Genomic DNA, 21,880 nt, shown 5'->3' with positions numbered 1-21,880 from the left:
GATTATCTAATATGTGCTTTGATGCACCACCTTGTGGACCAATGCTTGTATCACAGAAAATACTCTGTTTTAATAAGAAAGCTGGACTGTTGTATGGAAAACATACAATCAACAATAATCATTTGTGCCCTTTTGTGTGGTTTGTGTTAGAAATCTAATTACAAACACATCAACAAATATGGTTGGATTTAGACTGCGGGTTCGTGTGAATTTGTTCTCTTGGTACGTCTTCATTGTCTTTAGATTTGGAAAACGAGTTCGTTGTGTGTGAGGTGTTTGAACTTTGCTTATATGTCACTCGGTTAAGTAATGTCAATCGATGTGGGATTATAAGTCTCGACACTCACATACACTTGTGGAATTGGTTGACCAAGTTTTTGCTCTGATATCATTTTAGAAATCCAAACACAAACACGTCACCAAATATTATCCACTTTGCGCCACCGGTCCGCTCAGATTTATTCTGATGGACCGTCTTCATAGTACTTAAACTCATAAAACGTGTTTGTTGTGTGAGAGATGCTTGAACTTTCGTTTATATGTCACTCGATTGAGTTATGCAAATGAATGGCAAGAGTCCTTAAACCGACACTCTCCGAATATATCAAGCAAATCCCAATGTTTTCATACATCCAATGTAACTCAATTCTCTAACTAAACAAGATTCATACTTATTGTTGAAGACTAGAAATTGGCAACCTCGGCGACCAAATATTAAACTTCGGACCCACAGAGCAGTGAAAATGAGATAAGAGTTTGTTAGCTTACGGGTGAAAAGTCCCCTTCTTTTGCCAAATAAAAACTTCTTGGGTCCGACCCAGTTGAGTTAAGAATCCACATACACCCACCAGCTTAACCTTCAAATTAGTATTCTAGTGAAGTGGACGCCAAGTAACGAAGCTCTCTCTCTCCCCTCAACTAAATCACTCTCCTAAGCACCCTCTCTCTCTCTCTCTCACTTGCTTCCGTTTTCTTGTCTCTCTCGAATCTTTGATTAAAAGGACAACCTTGTTGTCTTTCTTTGATTCAAAACATTCACATATATTAACCTCTCTCTTCTCTTTTGTCACTTCAGTGTAAGAACATGGAGGGTGGAGATATAAACAAGAGGGCAGAGATCGATACGAGGGCGCCTTTCCGGTCGGTTAAGGAGGCCGTTATGTTGTTCGGTGAGAAAGTTTTGGCCGGCGAGCTCTACGCCAACAAGCCCAAAGAGGTAACTTAATTAACCATCATTACTTTCTTGTCACTCTAATGTCTTCTAATTGAGATTTTTTAGTCGGGTTGGATATTTCACATCATTTATACATTTTCTAACGATTTTTCTGATTGATTGCTCCATTTTTTCGGATTCGAAAATGTCACAAAATTCATACAAACAGAGGATTGGTTGTTTACAAAAGACAATACATATATTTTTCCAATTGGAAGTGAGAGTTCTTTAACAATATTGTCGCTTGTCCATGAATCCAAGTCCCCTGGTGCTTGAGCTATGAGAGTGCTACTCTAGCTGTAGAATTTAAGGCTTTGTTTTTTCATGTGAAGGAATAAACCTGAAGAAGCTAGTAATACATATTCTGGTTATATATATATATATATATATAGATATATAGTTTAAAGGTTACTTTGTCTTAGACTCTCTCGTTGGCCCTTTTCATGAGGAAATTATCCCTAATCATGTTGGCCCTTGGCACGAAAGCATAGCCAACACCATGTGTTTCCGCAAACCCTACAAATCCTAGTTAATCATAAAGCATATACATTTTCATATATTTATGTTATAAATTCAAGCTCAAACATATTAAGAATAATATCCGTTGTGGATCACCTGCCGCACAAATTTATTTTTCATGGGTCATAGTCATTAATTTTTAGGCACAGAAAACGCATCTTAGGGGAATCAGAGTGCACAACGGCTGCACGAGACCCACAAGGATACTGACATACTGTCATCTTTGATCCAACATTAGCCTCAAGGCTTTATTTATACGCATGTTTTGTGTGAGAGATGCTATGTTTTTAGTTATATACCACTCGGTTGGTTTATGCCAATCAGATGTGGGATACTAATGTTGACATATTTCATGATGATTAATAAGTCTATTCGCTCTACATCATGTGTATAGATGCAGGGCAGAGCAGGTGAAAACGGGCACAAACCATCGAAGCTCGGAACCATTACAGAAGAGCTGGAGGAGACGAAACAAAGCCTTGAAAAAGCTAAAGAAGAGAGCATGGTAATGGCAACTAGTCTCTCTTCTCTTCAACAAGAGCTCGATTGGACTAAGCGGGAACTCCAGCGACTCAAGCAGCACGAAGAAGTACCGATCAAACCAGTAATGGAGACAGAGATTGAAGATGTTCAAGTCGTGGAAGAAGAATCCAGAAAATTTGAATTGCCAAGAACACAAATGAACGTTGATTCCAATGAAGGAATTGAGTTTCAGAAGAAGAAATATGTGACTTTTGCTAACCATCCTTCCGTGGCACAAGTTATGATACCACCAGAAGGTGTTGAAGTGCTGGAACGACGCCGTTCACTTGGAACGAAAAAGAAGAAGCCTTTGATTCCTCTCATTGGAGGGATCTTCTCTAAGAAGAAAGGAACTACTACTGAAGTTGCATTTAACTAGATTATTAATTTCATCATTTAAAACGGACCGTGTCGGTTTCGCACTCAATATCAAAAAAAAAAAATCGAAACCGACCATAAACACCCTATATATTTTGTACAATGTGTTTGAAATGCCAAGAATAACAAACAGATGTATAATTGACCTTTTGTCTACTCGTATGAGAATAATTTGCGTTTGTAATATCATCTAAATTTACTTTCTTGTAATATCATATAATATTTGTGGGCTTTAAGCGGCCCACTCAGGTGAAGCTTTCTACGGATGCGGCCCATTAGACTCAACTGAACTGATGTTCACAACGAAACCCATTAAATCTTACTAAGCCTCGGTTTAATGGGCCCTAAAGTTACTCACCAACTGAAATAGGCTATAACACATGGGCCTTGTCTGAAGGGCCCATTTAATCTTGGAACTCAATAACGGCCTTGATTTGGATTCTTACTGGGCCGTCACAGGATTATATTAAGAGACGGCCCTGTCGTTACTGTCTCCGGAAAAGTAATATATTTAAATGATTTTAAAGGTTTTTAGCTTTGACCACTTTTACTGCTGCTGACCGACAATTTTTTTTTCAAAGAACCAAACATGTTCCATTCAAACCTCGCGCAAGGTTGAAGTAAAACGAGGATGCAGACAGAGACATCTCAAGATGACAACAAGTAAAACAGTAATGGTATGGATATCAAAAGTTGGTATCCCAATCATCTCAATTGCTGAGTTGTATGCATATGATCGATTTCATGTGTATCATGATGTGAGACATATGTAACCCATGAATTTAATTACTTGAATATTGTGCAACTAATTAGGAGTTGAGATAATTGAGATATCAAACTGTTGGAATCTTTATCATTTACGCAAGTAAAAACACTGTTATTATTCTAATCTAGATGGTTTAGGTGAAAATGAAGTAGAAAATTAAGAATTGAAATATTGCTTTTTTCAGTGTCTTTTGTCTCATATACCCAAAATGTTAAGATTGACGCACATGATTCATATTAAATCGTGTGCACTCATCTTGGCATTTCGTATAACTGAGACAAAAAACATTAGGATCTATAAGATTGCTATAAAATATATATTAGAGCATTTGCATGTCTTAATGATCACTCTACAACAAACGAAGCTAGCAAAGAGAAGCAACCAATAAATAGATCAAAGAGGACCAAAGTACACTAAACTCATATATATACTCGACAATCATGTATATGAGAAGCTTATATGGAACCAATTCAACAACAATTTAACCAAAGTAGATATATATATATATATAATGATCGTTGTGTGTAAGTAAGATCAAACAAAAACATCCGATTTTCGACCTTCGAGATTCATCCCATCTTGCGACGACGACTTATTGAAGAACTCAATACAATCAGCAATGGCCTCAGAGTAATGCGATTGAGAGGAGTAATATGAGCTGCATGAATTCTTCGGCGGATCAAATCTTTCAGAACATGAGTATCTTTGCATGGTTGACGTGCCCGAAGAGCCGCGAGAAGAAGAAGAAGAAGGAAGAGAGAAAACCAGTCGCATGAGTAACTTACGCAACCGATCAAACAGCTTCATTGCAGACAAGTTTAGCTTATTAGGAGAGACAAGACCACTACTACTACTACTGCAGGCTTGATCACCTGTTACTTGTATAACAAAGCTGTCTCTGTCTCTGTCTCTTTGAGGCCTGTACATATTTGTATAATTTCAGACAAGAGCTTTCTTTCTCCGAGAATTGTAAAGCTATCATGGGTGTCGTGAGGTTATAAAAAGAAAAAGGAAAAAAAAGGAATATTCAGAGATGATGAACACCATGTGACCAAATCATTTGGATGGGTTTCGCTTGTCCAGACAACTTAGTTTGTTTATTAATTAGGGTTGGCTCATGCATTGACTGTATATCTTAAACTCAAAGAATGTCATGCCTTAAATAATTTTCCCACCTTTAAAGTTAACTTTTATCGAAGGGTTCAAGGTGGTTGAAGCATGAAACATAAGAGTTCATAGATAAATACGAAAACTCTATATATCCCTAACAATTTCTTCCATAACCGGCCGTAACAGTATTACATTATCTAATTACATTGAATTTCGTTATTACGTTGTCTAATTACATGTTATGACTGAATTTATTAGGGATACGTAGTGCTACCGAATATGAAAACTTAAGTTTAGTGACCAATTAAACTTAGGTGGCAATATCCTACGATTATAGAAAAGCGCATCAGACGTTCAATATCACTGATCAATTAACTTCCAATGAGATTTGGAGATCTGTAATTCCTTATAGTCCATAATTTACATCTAATGGTGGAGTTGAAAAAGTCAAACAAGTTTTAAATGAAAAAATAAAAGTGTGGTATGATATGACACGCCTCCAAAATCATTAGATTAAAATTATAGACTTTTCTATTCTAAATGAATTGCGCAGCCCCTTGATCCTTTCCAGTGAGGTTAACAACAAATTTATTGTGAATAACTCTTGTGGTTTGGTGATGAACTGTTCCTCTTCACTCCAGTCATCACGTACAACAAGTATAAGAGTGCATTTGACCATTACTTAAACTTGCATGTTCCCAGGAAAAGAAAACTATATATATATATATATATAAATGTGGGACCTTTTGACAATAAACAAGAAGACATGTTTCCAGTTCTTTTCAACTCATCAACCTGCAGTGTGAGAGAAATGGTTAGTGGATTTTACATGTTATATGTTGCAGCCTTAGTAATGACTAATTAGTTAGATATGATCGTATATTGATTAGAAATGCAAGTAAGTTAAATTTCTGATTAGCTTTCTGTTTTTTTTTTCCCAGTCAAAGAAGCCATTCGATCGTACCTTTGAAACTCTGAATTGTGGTCCAAAAGTTTTTCTTGCGCAATGTACCTATCAGGGCAGGGGACCAAAGAGAACAATCAATGTGGGCACAAAATTTTCTAGGAAGTTGAAAAAGATTTTCCAGGAAAACTACAAGTTTGAAGGAGAAAAGAAGAGCCCACTCCTCTACTCATGTGATATCATTAAAACTTAAGAGTACTGAAGGAATAATGATGATCTTCTTAACTCAGATATGATTGTGTCTTTGTACTTTTCCTCTGTATAATACACTAGTGGGACAATGATGAGGCCTCAGTTTAATCACTGCCTTCGTTAATTTTAAATTAGAGAAAGTCTTTAGGTCCTGAAAAATGTTAACAATGTAATTATGATTTCAGGTTGTTAATGAGCGATGAGTAATGAATTAACCTTTTCTTTGGGAAAATTATGACACCAAGTGACCGAAGGATAGTTAAAGACGCAGAACTAAGTGACCGAAAGATAGTTGATGACGCAGAGTGACATTAGTACACGTTGAGTTGAGTAAGGGTTCATCTCGTAAATTGTAATAATGGAAACACCCAAGAGACTTGAACTCACGACTTTTCGCTTATACTAAGAGTTATCCGGTTAAGTTCACCATCTTAACCAATGATCCCGTTGTTTAATTTTCTGTTATTATCAAAACTAATACCCCATATTGGATTTGCATAACCCAACCGAATTGTATATATGTAAAGGTCTTACACCTCTCACATAAGGACTCACTTTTTGGGTATAAGAACCAATAGTGACAGCCTAAGAAGAACAAAATTTTAAGAACATGTGGTCTAGAATGGATAATATTCTTGATATGTTTGGATTTTCAAACATGGTATCGGAGCAAAGATTCGATCTATTTCGACGTGACCTCTACCTGTCCACTTGTTAAATCTGGACAACCTAGTCCACAAGTATCGAGAAGTATCAAGACTAATATCCCATATCGAATTGGTATAAACCAACCAAATGGTATCTAAGTAAAGGTCTTGCACCTCTCATATAAAGACGCGTCGTTTTATGAGCCTAAGAACTATGGTCATAGCTCATAAAAACAAATCCATGCCGGTCCATAGCCAGAGCCAACAATATCCTTGATTTCTTTTTTTCACTTTGATTTCTAATGGTTCTTGTTTCCAAACATAAAAAAATAATCTAATTGACGTTCTTTTAGTCACTAAACTAGAAATACTTAATATAGAGGTCACTAAGCCCAAATTCTCCCCTTTTCTTATGGGTTCTAATTGGTCCAAAGGGTAGGCCCGGCCTAAGATTCAAAATTGAGGCCCATTAAAATAAACGGGCCTGATCTCTTGTCCAACCAAAACAAGGGCTTTAACAAGACGGGACCATTTTGACCCAAGCAGGAAAAACGAGCCAATGTATTGATTGTTCTCCACTTCTCCCTTGTCACTTGTCAAATTAAATTTTAGCTTTTGGCAGAATTTATATCTGGAAAATTAAATTATTTTATAAATTGTTAAAAATAAATTAGTTTATAAAAATGTCAAATAAGCTATTAGGTATTTTGATAAATACCTAGCGATTACGCTAGAGCATACGTTTTAAACCCTATACTTTAAAAAATACCCTAATACCTGGATTGGCCAATCATGAACCCTCTCTCTGTCAACGCATGATACTTGGACAGAGCTTGCGCGAATCTCAGTTTTACCACCAAACTACGAGCGAGACTGGTGCCTGTGCCGACAATAAGGAAGTTTCTCTGAATTTTAACTCACTATTTTATAATGCTAGCTCAAGCTTCTCAGTAATCTAATATATATCTGGCCCTTTCTCACTGAATTAAAATTTACACAACCCATAATGGGTTTTCTGACATATTATAATTTTATATTATCACTGAATTATATGATCAAATATTACCTTATAAATAACAAGTTTTCTCAAAATCCAAACACGCTCGAACAATGAGAATAGTTGATTTAGTTGAACTATAATTAGTATTAACTTTTAATCTTCTTTAGTGAAAGGTGTCCATTGAAGAGGACAGTTCAATGACCTCCATTTGCAAACTCCCAGTATTTTTTATTTTATAAAAGCTGCAATTGCTGCTTTCTCTCACAGAGAACACTGTCTTCGTCACGTTATCAATCAATTGTTTCAGTGCATAAATTAAATATTAACAATAAATTGTTTACTAATTTTGCTAACCCCAACAGTTTAACAAACACGCAATGCAATCTGAGCAGTTCAGCCAAATCCATCAAAAACATTGGAGAAACAAATTAAAAATCTATGTACGCAAAACAAAGACGTAATGACTACTACAGTGGACTTCTACGGGCAGTACCCTCGTCCCAGACAGGCCACGACAGTTACGTTGCCCTTGATTTAGTTAATGCGACGTCGTCACCGACTGTTCTAATACAAAATTATGATTCATGACTCAATAGCTTTGTAAATCACGACAAAACAAGGAAGGATAGCCCTTGGATTAAACACAAACAGCTCCTCGAGATTCGAGTAGATCCCGGCGTACCCGGCGACAGAATCGTACGAGCCAGTCTCCTCAACCGCATCATCAGCCACCACGCGCTTCACCCGCCCGGCAATCACGCGACACACAATCATAGCCCGCCTCCCATCTGTACACTCCAAAGAAGAGTCGTGGGTCCCACCACTGCTTGCCGTGGTGCGAATCCCCTTGCATTCCTTACCTTGGAAGCCGTGCCTGATGGTAGTGCACACCCCGCATCCAGGGACTGAGCCGCATAAGCTGGTCCCGCCGCGCGCGCCGAGCGAGCAAGAAAGGGTGGTGCTGTGGAATCTTAGCAGCTCGTTCCCGTCGGCAGCGCACCGCGGGTTTTTTCTCGTGCTGTTGAGTGCACGTGATTTCACTGCGTCTCGGCAGTCCTCAAACCGTTGGATTGTGCGCTGGGGATTGTGGACCTTCAGTATCCGTTCAATCTTGCAGATTGGGCTATCCTTCTTCATCCAGCTTGATTTGAATATTATCTCCACGATGTTTCGACCCGAATCTTCCGGACCCAGCTCCGACACTACAAAATATATTTAATTTTTAACAACGGAAATTTAATTTCTTACTTGTAGGTGGGGTCACACCAACTCAGGAATCGAGAAGTGTCGACGTTACAAGAGGGTGACAAACTGACAATTCTAAGATTTACTAAGATGTGCCACGTATTAGTATCATAGACAATTCATGGTCCCGAAAAACCTTGAATACGCCTCCTATGGTTGGTTGAAGAAACCCAAACGAAAGGCAAAGTTGATATTGAATTGATTATACGAAGAAATTGGATAGAATAATTAGAAGATGTGAGAGAAATGTTTTGACCCAAATGACTTGTCATATTTTCTACGCTTTGAGCTCAATGCTGGTGCGATTTTGTCTTTCTAAAAATCGTCTCAAGAGATTGAGAGTGATGGATCAATTTCTACAACTTGAGGTATTGTCCGGACTTTGGCCCTTTGGGCTCCTGACTCGGCTTTATCCTTTTAATGGGAGTATCAAACGTTATTTTGTTGGCTACGTTTATAAATCAGGTTACTTCATATTTCACCTAGCGACGTGGGACTTTTAACAGGACACACTAAACTTAGATGCGGCTACGCAAAATTTTGATACAATCATGTCAAAAAACGAATTAATATCTTAATTACCAGCATGACGAACGGCTTGGTGAAGCTCCAAGCTTTCAATCTTTGGGAACACCTCACCACAATGAGAACAAGCAGAGATGGTTCTTGGTGATGGGTACCTGAATTTACAGTTCTCTCAACATATTTCTCTTTAACGATGAAGATGGTTGAAATTGGAATTTTATAATTAGTTACCTGCTCGGGTCAACGATGGTGTGACACTCATAGCAACCAGAGAGCTTTCTGAACTGCATTCCTTTGGAATGCGACGGGTAAGTTCCGCCGCCGTTGGATCCCGAAAGGGACCGACTTGATGAAGACCCTTTAGTACCTGGTTTGCGACTCAGAAGACCAGTCTCTTGACCCACTGTGCTACTCTCGGGGGAGTTATCAGCTCTGTGAACAACCCTCGTGTTGCCATGAACGACGTCCCTGAAACTGCAAATAGAGCTGCAGGAAGACCCGAGTTTGGAGTACCCATTTGGGTTCTTTGACGGGTCGTGCACTCTTGAACCTTCGATCTGCTTGCAGGTGAGTAAGTTCTTGATTTGGTCCCACGAAGACGGCTGTTTCTGCTTCTTCCGTTTATGTCTGGAAGGTGTTTGCTTTTTGGTCTCTGTGGGTTCTGGTAAGAAACTGAGTACAGCCATGAAAAGTAAAGCTAGATGGTAATAGAGAAATATAGAAGCAGAGCGAGTTCTCTCTTTCATGAGAGAGAGTCTGAGTGTGTGCTTTAAAAGCTATGAGTGTTTTCTGCAATGGTGAGGGATCCGAGAAGGGTAATAAGGAGGCAAAGAAAACGGTGATGTGGGGTGGTGGGTCAGTCTGTTTATTTCGCTCCTCTTTTAGATCAACTACTATGTTGTTGGTTTACCCTTATATGATAGGGATCCATTATCAACTATTTCAATTATCTCGAGAGTTGAATTATACATTCATGATTTAATGAGCATCCGTGAGCTATATGAAATCACGAATATATTTAAATTATATGTGGGCTAACTGAGATACTAACCGCTGATATCTTAATCATTTTCGTGTTTTTAGATTGTCCAATGAAAACTGTATTGATTTGATGGTTGACCATCTTTGTTGACCGGGTCATATTCATTGAAAGTCTTCATCATTAGATTAAGAAATTAACAGTGCATGTCGTGACCCACAACCCAGTACTGCAAGTGCTAGAAATCAATGTTATGGATAGGATTATGCAAAACCAAACCATGGCATATGTGCTTGGACTGCTAGTTGTGTGATTGACAGAAGACATACATACATACATATATGTATATATGTCCATTTGCTACCTTAGTGGGATTGGAGTTGGAGGCTTGGAGCCATGCTGTTGTAGTTTTCTTTTAGGTTAGCTGCGAAAAATGTTACCGGATGCCATGATCAGATGGGTGGGCCAATACTCAAAAATAGATCAATGAAAGATGGTGCAATTGACAAATTAATGTTCATTCCTATCTATTCCAACGTTAAGTAAGGTTTTTCTATAAATAATTCAGTGTTTCAGCGTAACACTTTGACCCTCTATATTAGTAATACTTTGTTTGTTTTGAGTAAGTCTGTAATAATTCGTACGATTTTGTCTCCTAAACTCATCACTAGTCCATACTAGTTTTAAGTCAAGAAAAAAAACATTTTTTTACTAATTTATAATTTTGACGTATTATATCATGTACTTCACATTTTTTCTTGGGTGATATGTGATAAGAGATTTAGCCTCATAGTTATTCAGAAGGTCACCCAGTACCAACAATCTTGACACTGCAGATCACTTGTGACTCCGCCCACTCGAATAAGGGGTTACAGATTGACTCCTAAATAATTGTTATTGTATTAATTGAAATATATTATTTGAATTGTTTACTTATCTCTAAGTATTTTCATACTCATCTACGATGCGATTGGCTTCTAAAAGATGACAGGATACTCATGACCTGGTCAAGAAATTGGAGATAGCTTGCATGAAATTATAACAATATATGCTCTTCTAAAGTGGTGGGATATTTTAGGTTACATTGTGTGTATGTAATCATGTCTAATGGGGTCCGGATTCCTAAAGTGAACAAAAGGAAGAGAAGAATATGAGCCAAAGAAGCCTGAATAAGACACGCGGAAAAAATTAGGATTCGTCTTGTGTCCTTATCTTCTCCTTCAATGCCTAAACCAAACCAGCCACCACATATTCATACCTACAGCCACAGAACGTGAGCTCACTTCTCAGCCAATTGCTCTGAACCAGAGTAGCTGATTGACAGATCCATCCACTTAACAACTCCACCATATATATATATAGTCTTCTTTAGATGCCAAAAACAAGTAATACAAGACACAAATCTCTGAGACTTCACCATGTGATATGGTTAGTGCTCGTGATCATGTCATATATATAGTTGGCTCAAATTCGTTCAAGTTCATTGTTTAGAATGGAAAATAAATTTTCTGCTAAGAGAAACATTTTTGTGGTCATGACCCGCTGAACTTTGCTACACTTAACCATGTAGAAATGTGAAAAACGTATATGCGCGTGAGTTTAACGGCCCGAATTTAGACTATATCGGATGTCCAAAAGGTAAACTTATATGATATCATTATCGCGTTTAAATATAACAAAAGAGTAATTTTGAAACTTGATTGCTTGATTTATTAATTGTCATGGATCTACAGAAGAACTGGAGGGGCAGGAGCATGGTTTGCACTTTGCACGGGTGTGTATTAATTGTAAGTAAATTAAATTAATAGACATCAATATTTTATTAAAATGTATATATAAAAGAAAGGCATCTTTTATGGGAGTAGTTAGAACCAAAAATAACAAGTAGATTTGGCCAACCATTCGTTCAATAATAATAAATAACAAATAATAATAATAATAATAATGTAAGAAATCAGTGTCCCCATGTCGTCTGCAACTGAGTGGACCGACTTACTCTGTATATCAGAGCTTTCATGGAATCATCACTCAACAAACACTAACCAAAGCAAAATTATAAAATTTTAATAGTTTTATTGCAAGTACGATTCTAAGCTATTATTCTATCAATTAATACAAACCTAATCATCTTAAATTATTAAGTCTTGTATGGGTACATACCCGGGTTCTATTGTTGTAGTTGTTCAGGGTTCTCAATAATTTTTGTTTTTAAATCATGAACGTATTTTAATCGGGTTTACAAATCAAAAACATATGTTTTTGTCCTAAACAAAAATCAAATTCATCGCAAGGGAGACATAATATTGCGGGTTTATATTCAACCATTAATATTTTATTGCTTAAAAAACTCCCGGTGAATTAATTTCGGAGGGTTGCATGAAATTAATTAGAAATAAATAAACCAGAAGACATGTTTTTACACAATTTGTCAACTCAGACAAATAGGTTCGTAATTAAAACGCTTACCTGTAAACCTAATTATCTTAATTAAACTTGCTTAGTTTGTCTATGACAATTAAGCCTATATATACACCTACAGTAGATGTCAATAAAATAAGAAAATTTTCAACTAATCCTCATGTGAGCCCTAATTTTTTGTTAACTATGTTAGTTGGCTCATTATGTTATCAAGTTGATAGCACAACTTCACAAGACTAAACAATACCAATATTGGTTTTTTGATTATGAAATTATGTATTTTTAAGTAAACCTATTTTCCATCCTTAGTTCCTAGCTATTCACAATTTTACGTGCTTAAGAGTGTGTTTGGATTGAGAGATTTGGAGGGAAGGGAAGGGAAGGGAAAGAGAGTTTCCTTCCAATTCTCTTGTTTGGATAGTTTATAAAAAATTGAGGGGAGAGATTTGAGGGGATTTGGGAGGAAGATTTCTTTAAATTTTTGTCAAAATTCTTTCCTCCCAAAATGGAGTCATTTGGAGGGAAGAGATTACTAATTAAGTTACTCAGAAGTTTAAAACCTATTTTACCCTTGAACATAACACTTAAACATAAAAAATAAGGATAAACTAGTAAATTAAACATTTTTCTTTCCTTTCTCTTTTTTATCTATCCAAACATGAGAGAGGGAACTGCATTTTCCCTTCCATTCTCTTCCTTCCCTTTCCCTTCTCTTCCCTTCCCCCCAAATCCCTCAATCCAAACACACTCTAAGGGTCTATTTGTTATGTTTGTTTTCATACGTTTTCGATTTATTTTTTAGAAAATATAAAACAATCCAAAAAATATATAACATAAAATTACTTGAAAACAGAAAACGAGAAAAAAATATTTTTTGACAATAAAAAACATAAAACAACACAAACATACCTTTTTTTTAATATCGATTCCACACGCCTAACTATAGTTTAGTGTTATACATTTGTAATTCAATCGGACGGTTCACAAAATGAACAGGTTAATAACATGTTCATCAGTAAATCCGCTTCCCCTAAATCCAATTATAGTTTAGTATTATACAGTTGTGCGATGTTTCATGTTTGGGCCCGAAACGCTATATTGAATGGGTACTAGCCCAAGTATAATGGGTCGGTTAATCAAAACCTGGACTAGAACATATTTATTTACGGAGATGCCTTAGTGGGCTGGATTAATACTGTCTTAGTCTCTTGAACTGTTTTGAGAGCCCATTAGCCCAGACGAACAGATGGAGCTCCGGAGTCCGGAGAGACAATGCGGATTCGTCGACGTCAACTTTGTCTAAAACCCTAGCTCTGGTTTTCAATGTGTTGTAGAGAAATCTTATAAGATTCTACTGCTTCTTCGATAAGAACGAAGAAGTTTGTATTATTTTCTAATAAATTCTGTTTTTTTAAATAAATATTTGAAATTTGAGAACTTGTATTATGGCTGAAAATAACGTTCAAAGTAATTCAGTTCAAAATCCTAGAATAACATGGGAAGGTTGCAGTGTGTTGCTTGACATCAACAATGGCGACCGTCTTGTTTTTTCTCGTCTCTCTGCCGGAGCGTAAGTTTCTTGCTGCTTATTTTTTTCTTTATTATTAATTTTCATTCGCGGAGTGTTTTGATGATCGCTTAATGAGGTGGGTTTCTGCAGGACCTTGAAGATTGGGAATAAGAACTGCTCTTTGCGGCCATTGATTGGTTGTCCCTTTGGTTCTCTGTTTCAAATTGATAATGGCGAGGAAGGGTCCTATTTATCTCGAGTCCTTCTCTCTACCGAAGGTTTCCTTCCAAGCTTGTTTTGAATTTTGCTCTCTATTTTCCTTTGGTACCCCACTCATGCCTTCATGGTCAATTTATTTGCTAGTTTTGTGGTTTGCTTCTAATCCCGGTGGGTCTGCATTGTTGAACCGAACATGCTTGCTAATTCTTGTGTTTTTTTGGGCCTATTTGTGGAAACAAAGAGAGAACTTTCGGAAGTCATTGCTATAATTGGTGAATGAAGTAATAATGCAATTTTTGTGTTCTCAAGTAGAAGAATTTGCTGTAAGTTTTTTTTTTTTTCAAAGGAGAAGAGAAGTAAGTAATAGCTGTCAGCCTGTCAGATATCTGTTAAATGTGGTTAACTTGCCTGTTGGCAAGACTCTGAAAATGGGTTTTGTCTGTTGGCTCCAAAGGACTAAGTTTTAGTTTGATGGATTTGCTTTGCTAAGTTCTATGGTTCCGTGGTTTTCACATTAGTTGTAATTTGAGAGTTAGTGGATGAGATTTGATTAATTGACCTTTGATTTGTTGGAAACTAAGAATGATATGCTCTGTAGCATGCATTGTAATCGTCTAGTTTAACTATAGGAACTAAGAAGCTGGTCCGTTTACTATCCCAAACTCTTCTTTCTGAACATGTAACTCAGAAGTCTGTTGGCTATATCATCCCTTGTGCCAGTTTCATATTTCTTGCTTTATAGATTTTTTGAGGCTTATTTCTTTCCAGATGATAACAATAAACAAGAAAATGGAGACTGTCAAACACAAGACGAGTCCAGAGATAACCGGGAAATCATTGATAATAACAAAGCACAAAGTCTTACTGGTGACGACATAGATGAACTGCGGCGGTGAGTATTATTGCTTCAAATCCTTGGTTTTGTAACTTTGTTGTCAAAATGAATTTTCCTTATTGCGATTCTTGATGTTTTCTATTCTGCATGATCTTTCACAAGTTGAATGTTGTTGTATTCACTTTGTAAAGCTTTTCTAGACATTATTACCTGTAGAGTTTTTCTTATGTGATATGTCCACCCTGAGTAATTTTGTTGAAAGCTCTCTATTTCTTGGTGCAGACAGGGTGCAAAAGGTGATGAAATAGTTGAAGCTCTCATTGCCAATAGTGCAACATTTGAGAAGAAGACAGTGTTTTCACAGGTGAGTTTTTCATGAAGGATGAAACTATTGATGCCAAAAATGGTGAATTTCTATAGGTATTCTGATGTTCAATTGGCTGCAGGAAAAATACAGGCTTAAGAAGCAAAAGAAATATGCACCTACAGTACTTCTGAGGCGACCTTTTGCTCGTAGGTAATCTTTCCATCCTTTTGATGTTAGCTTCACAGCAAGGCTGCCACTATTTCCCCCGCGTTACGCATAATAATAAAACAAGGACTTGCCTACTCGTGGAAATCCGCTCAGGCTGAATGTAGACACATTGACTCTGATCCTCTTGTGGATACATGATATATCGATTGCTTTTTGGTTTTTTCATTGTTTAAGGTTTAATTTTTTAGAAGTGTCTGGCAATCCCAGTATTAGATAGTTGGTGGTCTAGAAAGTTAGGTTATGCAGTGACACATGGATTTTGCTTGCCAAGACAATAAATTTTCCCAAGTAACTGGGAAGCGGTCTACCTTTTACACCATGACACTATAAAGTGGACCGACTTGTGCACTTATGTAAGTGTTATGTCCCGAACCTCAGATAATTGATGAAAATAGATATAAAGCCTAAGATCTAGGTAAAAAAAACATGCTGAAACTTGTAATAATCGAGTTTATCCAATTAAAAAAAAGGAATCGAGTTTATATTGATATGGAATCAAGTGTATGATAGGCAGGCCAGAAATTCAGCCTCGATAAAAAGATGAATTTTTTAACCTAGTTGAATGAAAGCTCTCCACAAGGCATGCGCCTAAAAGAGCCAGATCATGAGTTCAGTGGAGTCAAAACAGGAAATTATGAACTGTGTGCCCTTTGAATGATTAGACTTGGTTAACAGTTTGCTTTCTTTCTTGTTAATTTTACGTGATTGCATACTGATTTGATAGTTTTTTCATCTTCCAGTATATGTGAGGCATACTTCAAGAAGTATCCAGACAGAATAGGGTAATCACCTTGCCACTCATTAGTGTTTTTTATCACCTTCCTGATTTGCGTAGTTTTAATTTGAGCTTCTCTCAATGGAAATGAAACTGATGCATTGCTGGAGGCACATTGTATGGAGTTGAAAGCACAACCTTCTGGATTATAATTTTTTTAATGTTGACAATTGGGTTGATTAACGTTATTTATTTTTAGTTTTGTTGTTCAGATACTTATTGTGGTAATGCTCTATGTGTTTCTTTTTGGTAATGGAGATATACCACATGTCGTCAAGTTATTTGGTTTTTCACATTTTAATGGATTAATCTTAGAAAAGTATAATGTTATTGCTTTACACAGATTCCTTCGAGTGGATGCTTTATCTCTTTTGCTTTCCATGGCTAATGTTTCTGCAAATTCTGACGTCCTTGTTGTGGATATGGTTGGTGGCCTTCTTACTGGTGCCGTGGCAGAACGTTTAGGAGGTCTGTTACACGTTTTATTCCTTAAGGTGCTTTGTGTTATATAGATTTTCACATTTCTGGGGTTTTGTTAGTTCAATGCATATAGAATGTCTGGAGAAAATGAGGATTATAAAGCTTTGGACTCTGTTACCTAGTTTACTTAGATACAAGCAAATAAAGCAACTGTGTTTATGTTTCAAGGAGCATCCTTAATTTGGGTGGCCAAGCTCCTCAGTCCTCAGCACCCTGCCTAAGGGCAGTGGTTCTATGCCCATTCCTGCTGAACATTCAAAGAAAGGTTTATGTTTTGACTGTTTCATTTCTTCCGTTCGGTTTTCATGACTATACCCATTTAAAAGCAATTTTGACTATCACAAACAAAGTCATGAAGGGAAGGGTGAACCTGTGACCTAGAGGTAAGGGCGACACCCCAACCTAGGTGGTCATTGACTCAAACCATCGGAACAGCCTCTCTGCATTGTGTTTGCAAGGCCGTGTAAAAGGGGGTTTAATTTTTTTGCCAAATAAAGTCATTAATAGGAATTATATTTTTTCTGTTTTCTTTGATAGAGTTGCAAGTAATTTATTTCTGATTTATGCAGACAAGAAGTGGCATGTTATGTGGTTATAGAATGATATTACTTGTTTAACAGGTACAGGTCATGTGTGCAATACATATCTTGGGGGCACACCGTATGGTATGGATATAGTGAGGATTTTCAACTTCGATGATGAAATCTGCAAGAGGTACATCTGCATATGATATGAGTTCATTATATTGTAGACGATTATACGCATCATGTTTGTGAAAATCAAGCAAAAATTATTCTGATTTCCGCTATTGGTCTCTTAAGAAAGTTTAGTAAAACATTAATATACCCATCAGGTTTTTTTTGTTGGATTGAGAGCACGTAGATGCTAGTGAACATTCATATATGCATGGATTGAGAGGAGCACTTGGATGCTAATAAATATTTATATGTGGATGCATGTTGTAAGATCAAAAAATATACCCATCATTTAGCATTTCTATTATTTAAAGCGCCTTTATTTGGTGCTTAAATGTATGCTTACATTCACTTGTGCTTGGAAGAAGGCATTCATGGATAGTTCTTGTGCGCTATGAAATCACTGTTTTTTTCTATGTTTAGATGTCGTCTTTAGGAGCAAGGCTAGAGTTGTCAGTACCCTTTCGCATAAGTTTGGAATACTTTTTTTGTGTGTTAGGGGTTGTTCTGCAGAATTCCCACTGAGTTTACTCAATGCTGATTTCATTGGTTCTGAATGCCATTCTCTTGATTTTCTGCATATCGTTTTTGATGTTTTTGTAGTTCATAATTTTTTTTAACCATACACAAGTTTTGTCCTTTCTACGTTCTTAAAATATTTTTTTGGTCCAGGATTGTGCGGTGTCCTCTCAGTGACCTCTCTTTAACACAGAATGGAACCTCTGAGCAAAATAGTGAACAAGCAGACCCATGTAAAATGGAGTTAAACGTAAGTGGAATTTTCTAGCTGTCTGCAGTAGCAAAATCGTGCCAATAGGCTAAAGAAATTGTAAAATTTATTTGTGCAGGAAGAGATCTCCTCAGCAGTCAGTGCAGACGAAATTTCTCCGTCTCAGCACGAGGATTCGGTACTTCTTCCTGAGAGTACTGTTTCTCCAGGGAATAGAATTGGCAAGGCCCCTAAAGCTGGTGAGCAGGCATCCCAAGAAGTCATTAAAACATGGAAAGAGAACGGATTCTCTAGGTACCTTTAACTGAAAAACAGGTTTGACAATCAGTTGAAGTAGATTCATTTTCTTACTTTTAAAATTTTCATGCAGCCTAATAATAGCAGCACCAGACCTAGATCCTTGGATTTTGGTTAAAGACATCCTTCCTCTTCTATCATATTCAGCTCCATTTGCAATCTATCACCAGTATCTTCAGGTCAATTCTGATAAAGTTTTGTTATTTTCCACTACCATATCAACTTATGTTTATTTTGTTTCTCTTTCTGTGTAAGCTCTCTTTGTTTTTCGTCCTTATGAGTAGGGTTTCTTACATAAAATTTTTTGCTAATTCACAGAAGAGTCACTTAGCTAACTTTTACTGGTTAAATGCAGCCTCTTGCTACCTGCATGCATAGTTTACAGGTCGGGAAACTGGCGATTGGTCTGCAAATTTCAGAGCCTTGGCTTCGGGAATATCAGGTTTGTTCTCATACCTATAATGGGAAAGGTTGCTATGTTCTATGTGGATATGATTACTACTAGAATTTAAGAATGCATTTGATTCAATCATCTGGTATTTCTTCTCCTCTTTTGATGCAGGTGCTTCCATCAAGAAGTCATCCCTGTATGCAAATGAGCGCATTCGGTGGTTACATCCTGAGCGGAATAAAAATATGCAGCAGCTAACTGCTGCTCCTAGTTTTTAATAGTCATTGTCCTTGGATTCATGTTTATTTGTTTCCTTTCAGTATGCAGGCCAAAATGCTTCCCTGCTTTGTACACTAGTCTTTATTTCTTTGAACTGAATCATGCCCCTCATACTCCCTGTTGTCATAAACTTTCATTATCATTTGCACTTCTTAACCTTTGATCTGACAAATCAAATACATGGAACAAGGGAAAAGCATCCATGATTCCTAAGTACAAGGTTTATATCATACAGGTAAGAAAAAGGCAAGCTGATATACTGAACTTCTAACAGACATATTAGAACTTGTAAAAACACATTACTACAGCTAAAAACTCATCAGTAAACTAGAAAATTTTCAAAACCCACATATATGGTACTAAACTGACAGCATAATTGTGTTCCCAGGAAAATCACTTCTTTGTTCTTCCATCACCTTCCATAATAATATCGTCGAAACCTCCACCACTTGGGATCATAGGCAAGACATGTTCTTGATGAGGAACAATCACATCCAATAAGAATGGTCCAGGAGTATCCAACATTGTTTGAATTGCTGCTCTAAGATCATCCTTCCTTGTCACACGAGCAGCCGGTATTCCACAAGCTTCCGCAAACTTCAACATGTTGGGGAAAATCTCGGTCTCTTTCTCTGGGTTTCCAAGATAAGTATGAGCCCTGTTAGCCTTGTAGAAGCGATCCTCCCATTGCACAACCATGCCTAAATGCTGATTGTTTAACAGCATTATCTTAACGGGAAGATTCTCCACGCGGATGGTGGCTAACTCCTGAACATTCATGATAAAACTTCCATCACCATCAATGTCTACAACAATTGCACCGGGATTTGCAACTGCAGCTCCAATGGCAGCAGGTAGTCCAAAACCCATAGCCCCTAACCCTCCTGATGTCAACCACTGGCGTGGGCGTTTATATTTGTAATACTGAGCAGCCCACATTTGATGCTGCCCGACACCGGTACTTATAATAGCATTCCCACCAGTTAATTCATCAAGAACCTGGATTGCATACTGAGGAGGGATTGCATCCCCAAATGTCTTGTAACTCAAGGGATATTTCACTTTTTGCTGATCCAACTCCTCCCTCCAAGCTGAGAAGTCAAGACCAAGCTTACTTCCTTTGCCCTCCAACACCCTATTCATTCCTTTCAATGCCAACTTCACATCTCCACAAACTGAAATGTGAGGCTGTTTATTCTTTCCAATCTCCGCTGAATCAATATCGATGTGAACAATCTTTGCACGGCTTGCAAAGGTCTCAAGCTTCCCAGTTACACGATCATCAAACCTCACCCCAAAAGCAAGCAACAAATCACTCTTATCCACAGCATAATTAGCATATACAGTCCCATGCATTCCAAGCATCTGAAGTGATAACTCATCCGAAGCCGGGTATGTGCCAAGACCCATCAAAGTATTTGCTACAGGGATCCCCGTCAGCTTCACAAATTGCCTCAATTCATCACCAGAATTCAAACACCCACCTCCCACATATAGTACTGGTTTCTTAGCTTCTGATATCAACCTAACAATCTGCTCTAAATGTGCCTCATCTGGGGATTTAGGTAACCTTGACACATACCCGTTCAACTTAATTGGCTGGTTCCAATTAGGACAAGCTAATTGTTGCTGTATATCTTTTGGTATATCAATCAAAACCGGGCCGGGGCGACCCGTTGTAGCGAGGAAAAATGCCTCACTCACAACCCTAGGAATGTCATCTACGTCTAGAACAAGGTAATTGTGTTTGGTGATTGAGCGAGTTACCTCAACAATCGGGGTCTCTTGGAAGGCATCGGTTCCAATCATCCGACGAGGGACCTGTCCGGTAATGGCAACAATGGGTACACTATCAAGTAAAGCATCGGCTAGACCACTCACGAGATTGGTTGCGCCAGGTCCGGAGGTGGCAATACAGACACCGGGAAGACCAGAGGAGCGGGCATAGCCCTCAGCCGCAAAGACACCGCCTTGTTCGTGACGAGGAAGCACATTCCGGATGATGGTAGATCGCGTGAGAGCTTGGTGGATCTCCATCGACGCGCCGCCTGGATAGGCGAAGACATTGGTGACTCCCTGACGCTCCAGCGCTTCGACGAGTATGTCGGCTCCCTTTCGTGGCTCATCAGGCGCGAATCTGGGAGGAGAATCAGTTGGGGCATCAGTGATGGTGGTGGCCACGGCGGCTTTGGGGATGGAGTTGGTTATGTAGAGGGGGCGAGAAAGAGAGGTATTTCCATGTTTAACAGAGAAGGAGATGGGAACTTTGAGAACGGGTATGCGAGATTTGGTTGAGGAATGGAATGGAGAAGGTGAAGAGAAAGTAGTGGAGGAGGCAGCCGCCATGTTTGAGATCTTCGAAAGCTTGAGGTAGGAAGAGGAAGTGAATTACGTGGAGGCACCGGCTTTAGATTTGAAGGGGTGCAGTGTTATTTACCTAAATAACCTAAATCATTAGTTCCAAAATAAATATATCTGGGTATTTTGTAGGGGCAGAAGCGGAAAGTCAATTTACCCCTTACTCTGGTCAACCAAATGGCCCAAACATTAATGGGCTTGAAATCCACCAAAAAAGGAAAATATGAAAAGCTCAAAGTCAAGCCCAGGCCCAAGATCCCAAAATTGGACAGACAGCTCAGAGTGGAGGGGAGGGCGG

The 21,880-nt window shown here is 37.9% G+C and overlaps 4 protein-coding genes across 4 annotated transcripts; 2 read left to right on the top strand and 2 right to left on the bottom strand.

The window, feature by feature from the left end:
• Positions 1 to 953: 953 nt before the first annotated feature.
• LOC120009884 (WEB family protein At1g75720-like) lies at positions 954 to 2,816 on the top strand. The gene is made up of 2 exons (XM_038860611.1): positions 954 to 1,216; positions 2,127 to 2,816. The coding sequence occupies exons 1-2, from the start codon at positions 1,085 to 1,087 to the stop codon at positions 2,631 to 2,633; spliced, it is 639 nt and encodes a 212-aa protein (XP_038716539.1). The 5' UTR covers positions 954 to 1,084; the 3' UTR covers positions 2,634 to 2,816.
• Positions 2,817 to 7,644: 4,828 nt separating this feature from the next.
• Positions 7,645 to 9,934, bottom strand: LOC120008874. Its single transcript, XM_038859240.1, has 3 exons — positions 9,313 to 9,934; positions 9,139 to 9,236; positions 7,645 to 8,513 (listed from the first exon to the last, which is right to left on the bottom strand). The coding sequence occupies exons 1-3, from the start codon at positions 9,825 to 9,827 to the stop codon at positions 7,894 to 7,896; spliced, it is 1,233 nt and encodes a 410-aa protein (XP_038715168.1). The 5' UTR covers positions 9,828 to 9,934; the 3' UTR covers positions 7,645 to 7,893.
• A 3,797-nt stretch (positions 9,935 to 13,731) lies between these two features.
• Positions 13,732 to 19,337, top strand: LOC120009246 (tRNA (adenine(58)-N(1))-methyltransferase non-catalytic subunit trm6-like). Its single transcript, XM_038859743.1, has 13 exons — positions 13,732 to 14,048; positions 14,139 to 14,266; positions 14,976 to 15,099; positions 15,325 to 15,406; positions 15,489 to 15,559; positions 16,318 to 16,359; positions 16,696 to 16,820; positions 17,453 to 17,546; positions 18,200 to 18,296; positions 18,376 to 18,551; positions 18,628 to 18,733; positions 18,910 to 18,996; positions 19,117 to 19,337. Exons 1-13 carry the CDS (start codon positions 13,924 to 13,926, stop codon positions 19,201 to 19,203), a joined length of 1,344 nt encoding a protein of 447 aa, XP_038715671.1. The 5' UTR covers positions 13,732 to 13,923; the 3' UTR covers positions 19,204 to 19,337.
• A 29-nt stretch (positions 19,338 to 19,366) lies between these two features.
• Positions 19,367 to 21,618, bottom strand: LOC120009244 (acetolactate synthase, chloroplastic-like). The gene has a single exon (XM_038859742.1). The coding sequence runs from the start codon at positions 21,568 to 21,570 to the stop codon at positions 19,618 to 19,620; it is 1,953 nt and encodes a 650-aa protein (XP_038715670.1). The 5' UTR covers positions 21,571 to 21,618; the 3' UTR covers positions 19,367 to 19,617.
• Between the last annotated feature and the right edge of the window lie 262 nt (positions 21,619 to 21,880).

This window comes from Tripterygium wilfordii, chromosome 11, assembly GCF_013401445.1.
Source record: "Tripterygium wilfordii isolate XIE 37 chromosome 11, ASM1340144v1, whole genome shotgun sequence".
Taxonomy (NCBI): Eukaryota; Viridiplantae; Streptophyta; class Magnoliopsida; order Celastrales; family Celastraceae; genus Tripterygium; species Tripterygium wilfordii.
Note: the sequence above shows the minus strand (reverse complement) of the source record. Positions and strands in the feature narration are given on the sequence as shown.

What these genes read in the sequence shown, in the direction of transcription:
- LOC120009884 (XM_038860611.1), top strand. Translation starts at nt 1,085, where the DNA reads ATGGAGGGTGGAGATATAAACAAGAGGGCAGAGATCGATACGAGGGCG. An exon ending in ACGCCAACAAGCCCAAAGAG is followed by an intron (nt 1,217 to 2,126) that starts GTAACTTAATTA and finishes TCATGTGTATAG; the next exon opens with ATGCAGGGCAGAGCAGGTGA.
- LOC120008874 (XM_038859240.1), bottom strand. Translation starts at nt 9,827, where the DNA reads ATGAAAGAGAGAACTCGCTCTGCTTCTATATTTCTCTATTACCATCTA. An exon ending in ACCATCGTTGACCCGAGCAG is followed by an intron (nt 9,237 to 9,312) that starts GTAACTAATTAT and finishes CTGTAAATTCAG; the next exon opens with GTACCCATCACCAAGAACCA. An exon ending in CCAAGCCGTTCGTCATGCTG is followed by an intron (nt 8,514 to 9,138) that starts GTAATTAAGATA and finishes TATATTTTGTAG; the next exon opens with TGTCGGAGCTGGGTCCGGAA.
- LOC120009246 (XM_038859743.1), top strand. Translation starts at nt 13,924, where the DNA reads ATGGCTGAAAATAACGTTCAAAGTAATTCAGTTCAAAATCCTAGAATA. An exon ending in CATGTAAAATGGAGTTAAAC is followed by an intron (nt 18,297 to 18,375) that starts GTAAGTGGAATT and finishes TTATTTGTGCAG; the next exon opens with GAAGAGATCTCCTCAGCAGT. An exon ending in CTTGGCTTCGGGAATATCAG is followed by an intron (nt 18,997 to 19,116) that starts GTTTGTTCTCAT and finishes CTTTTGATGCAG; the next exon opens with GTGCTTCCATCAAGAAGTCA.
- LOC120009244 (XM_038859742.1), bottom strand. Translation starts at nt 21,570, where the DNA reads ATGGCGGCTGCCTCCTCCACTACTTTCTCTTCACCTTCTCCATTCCAT.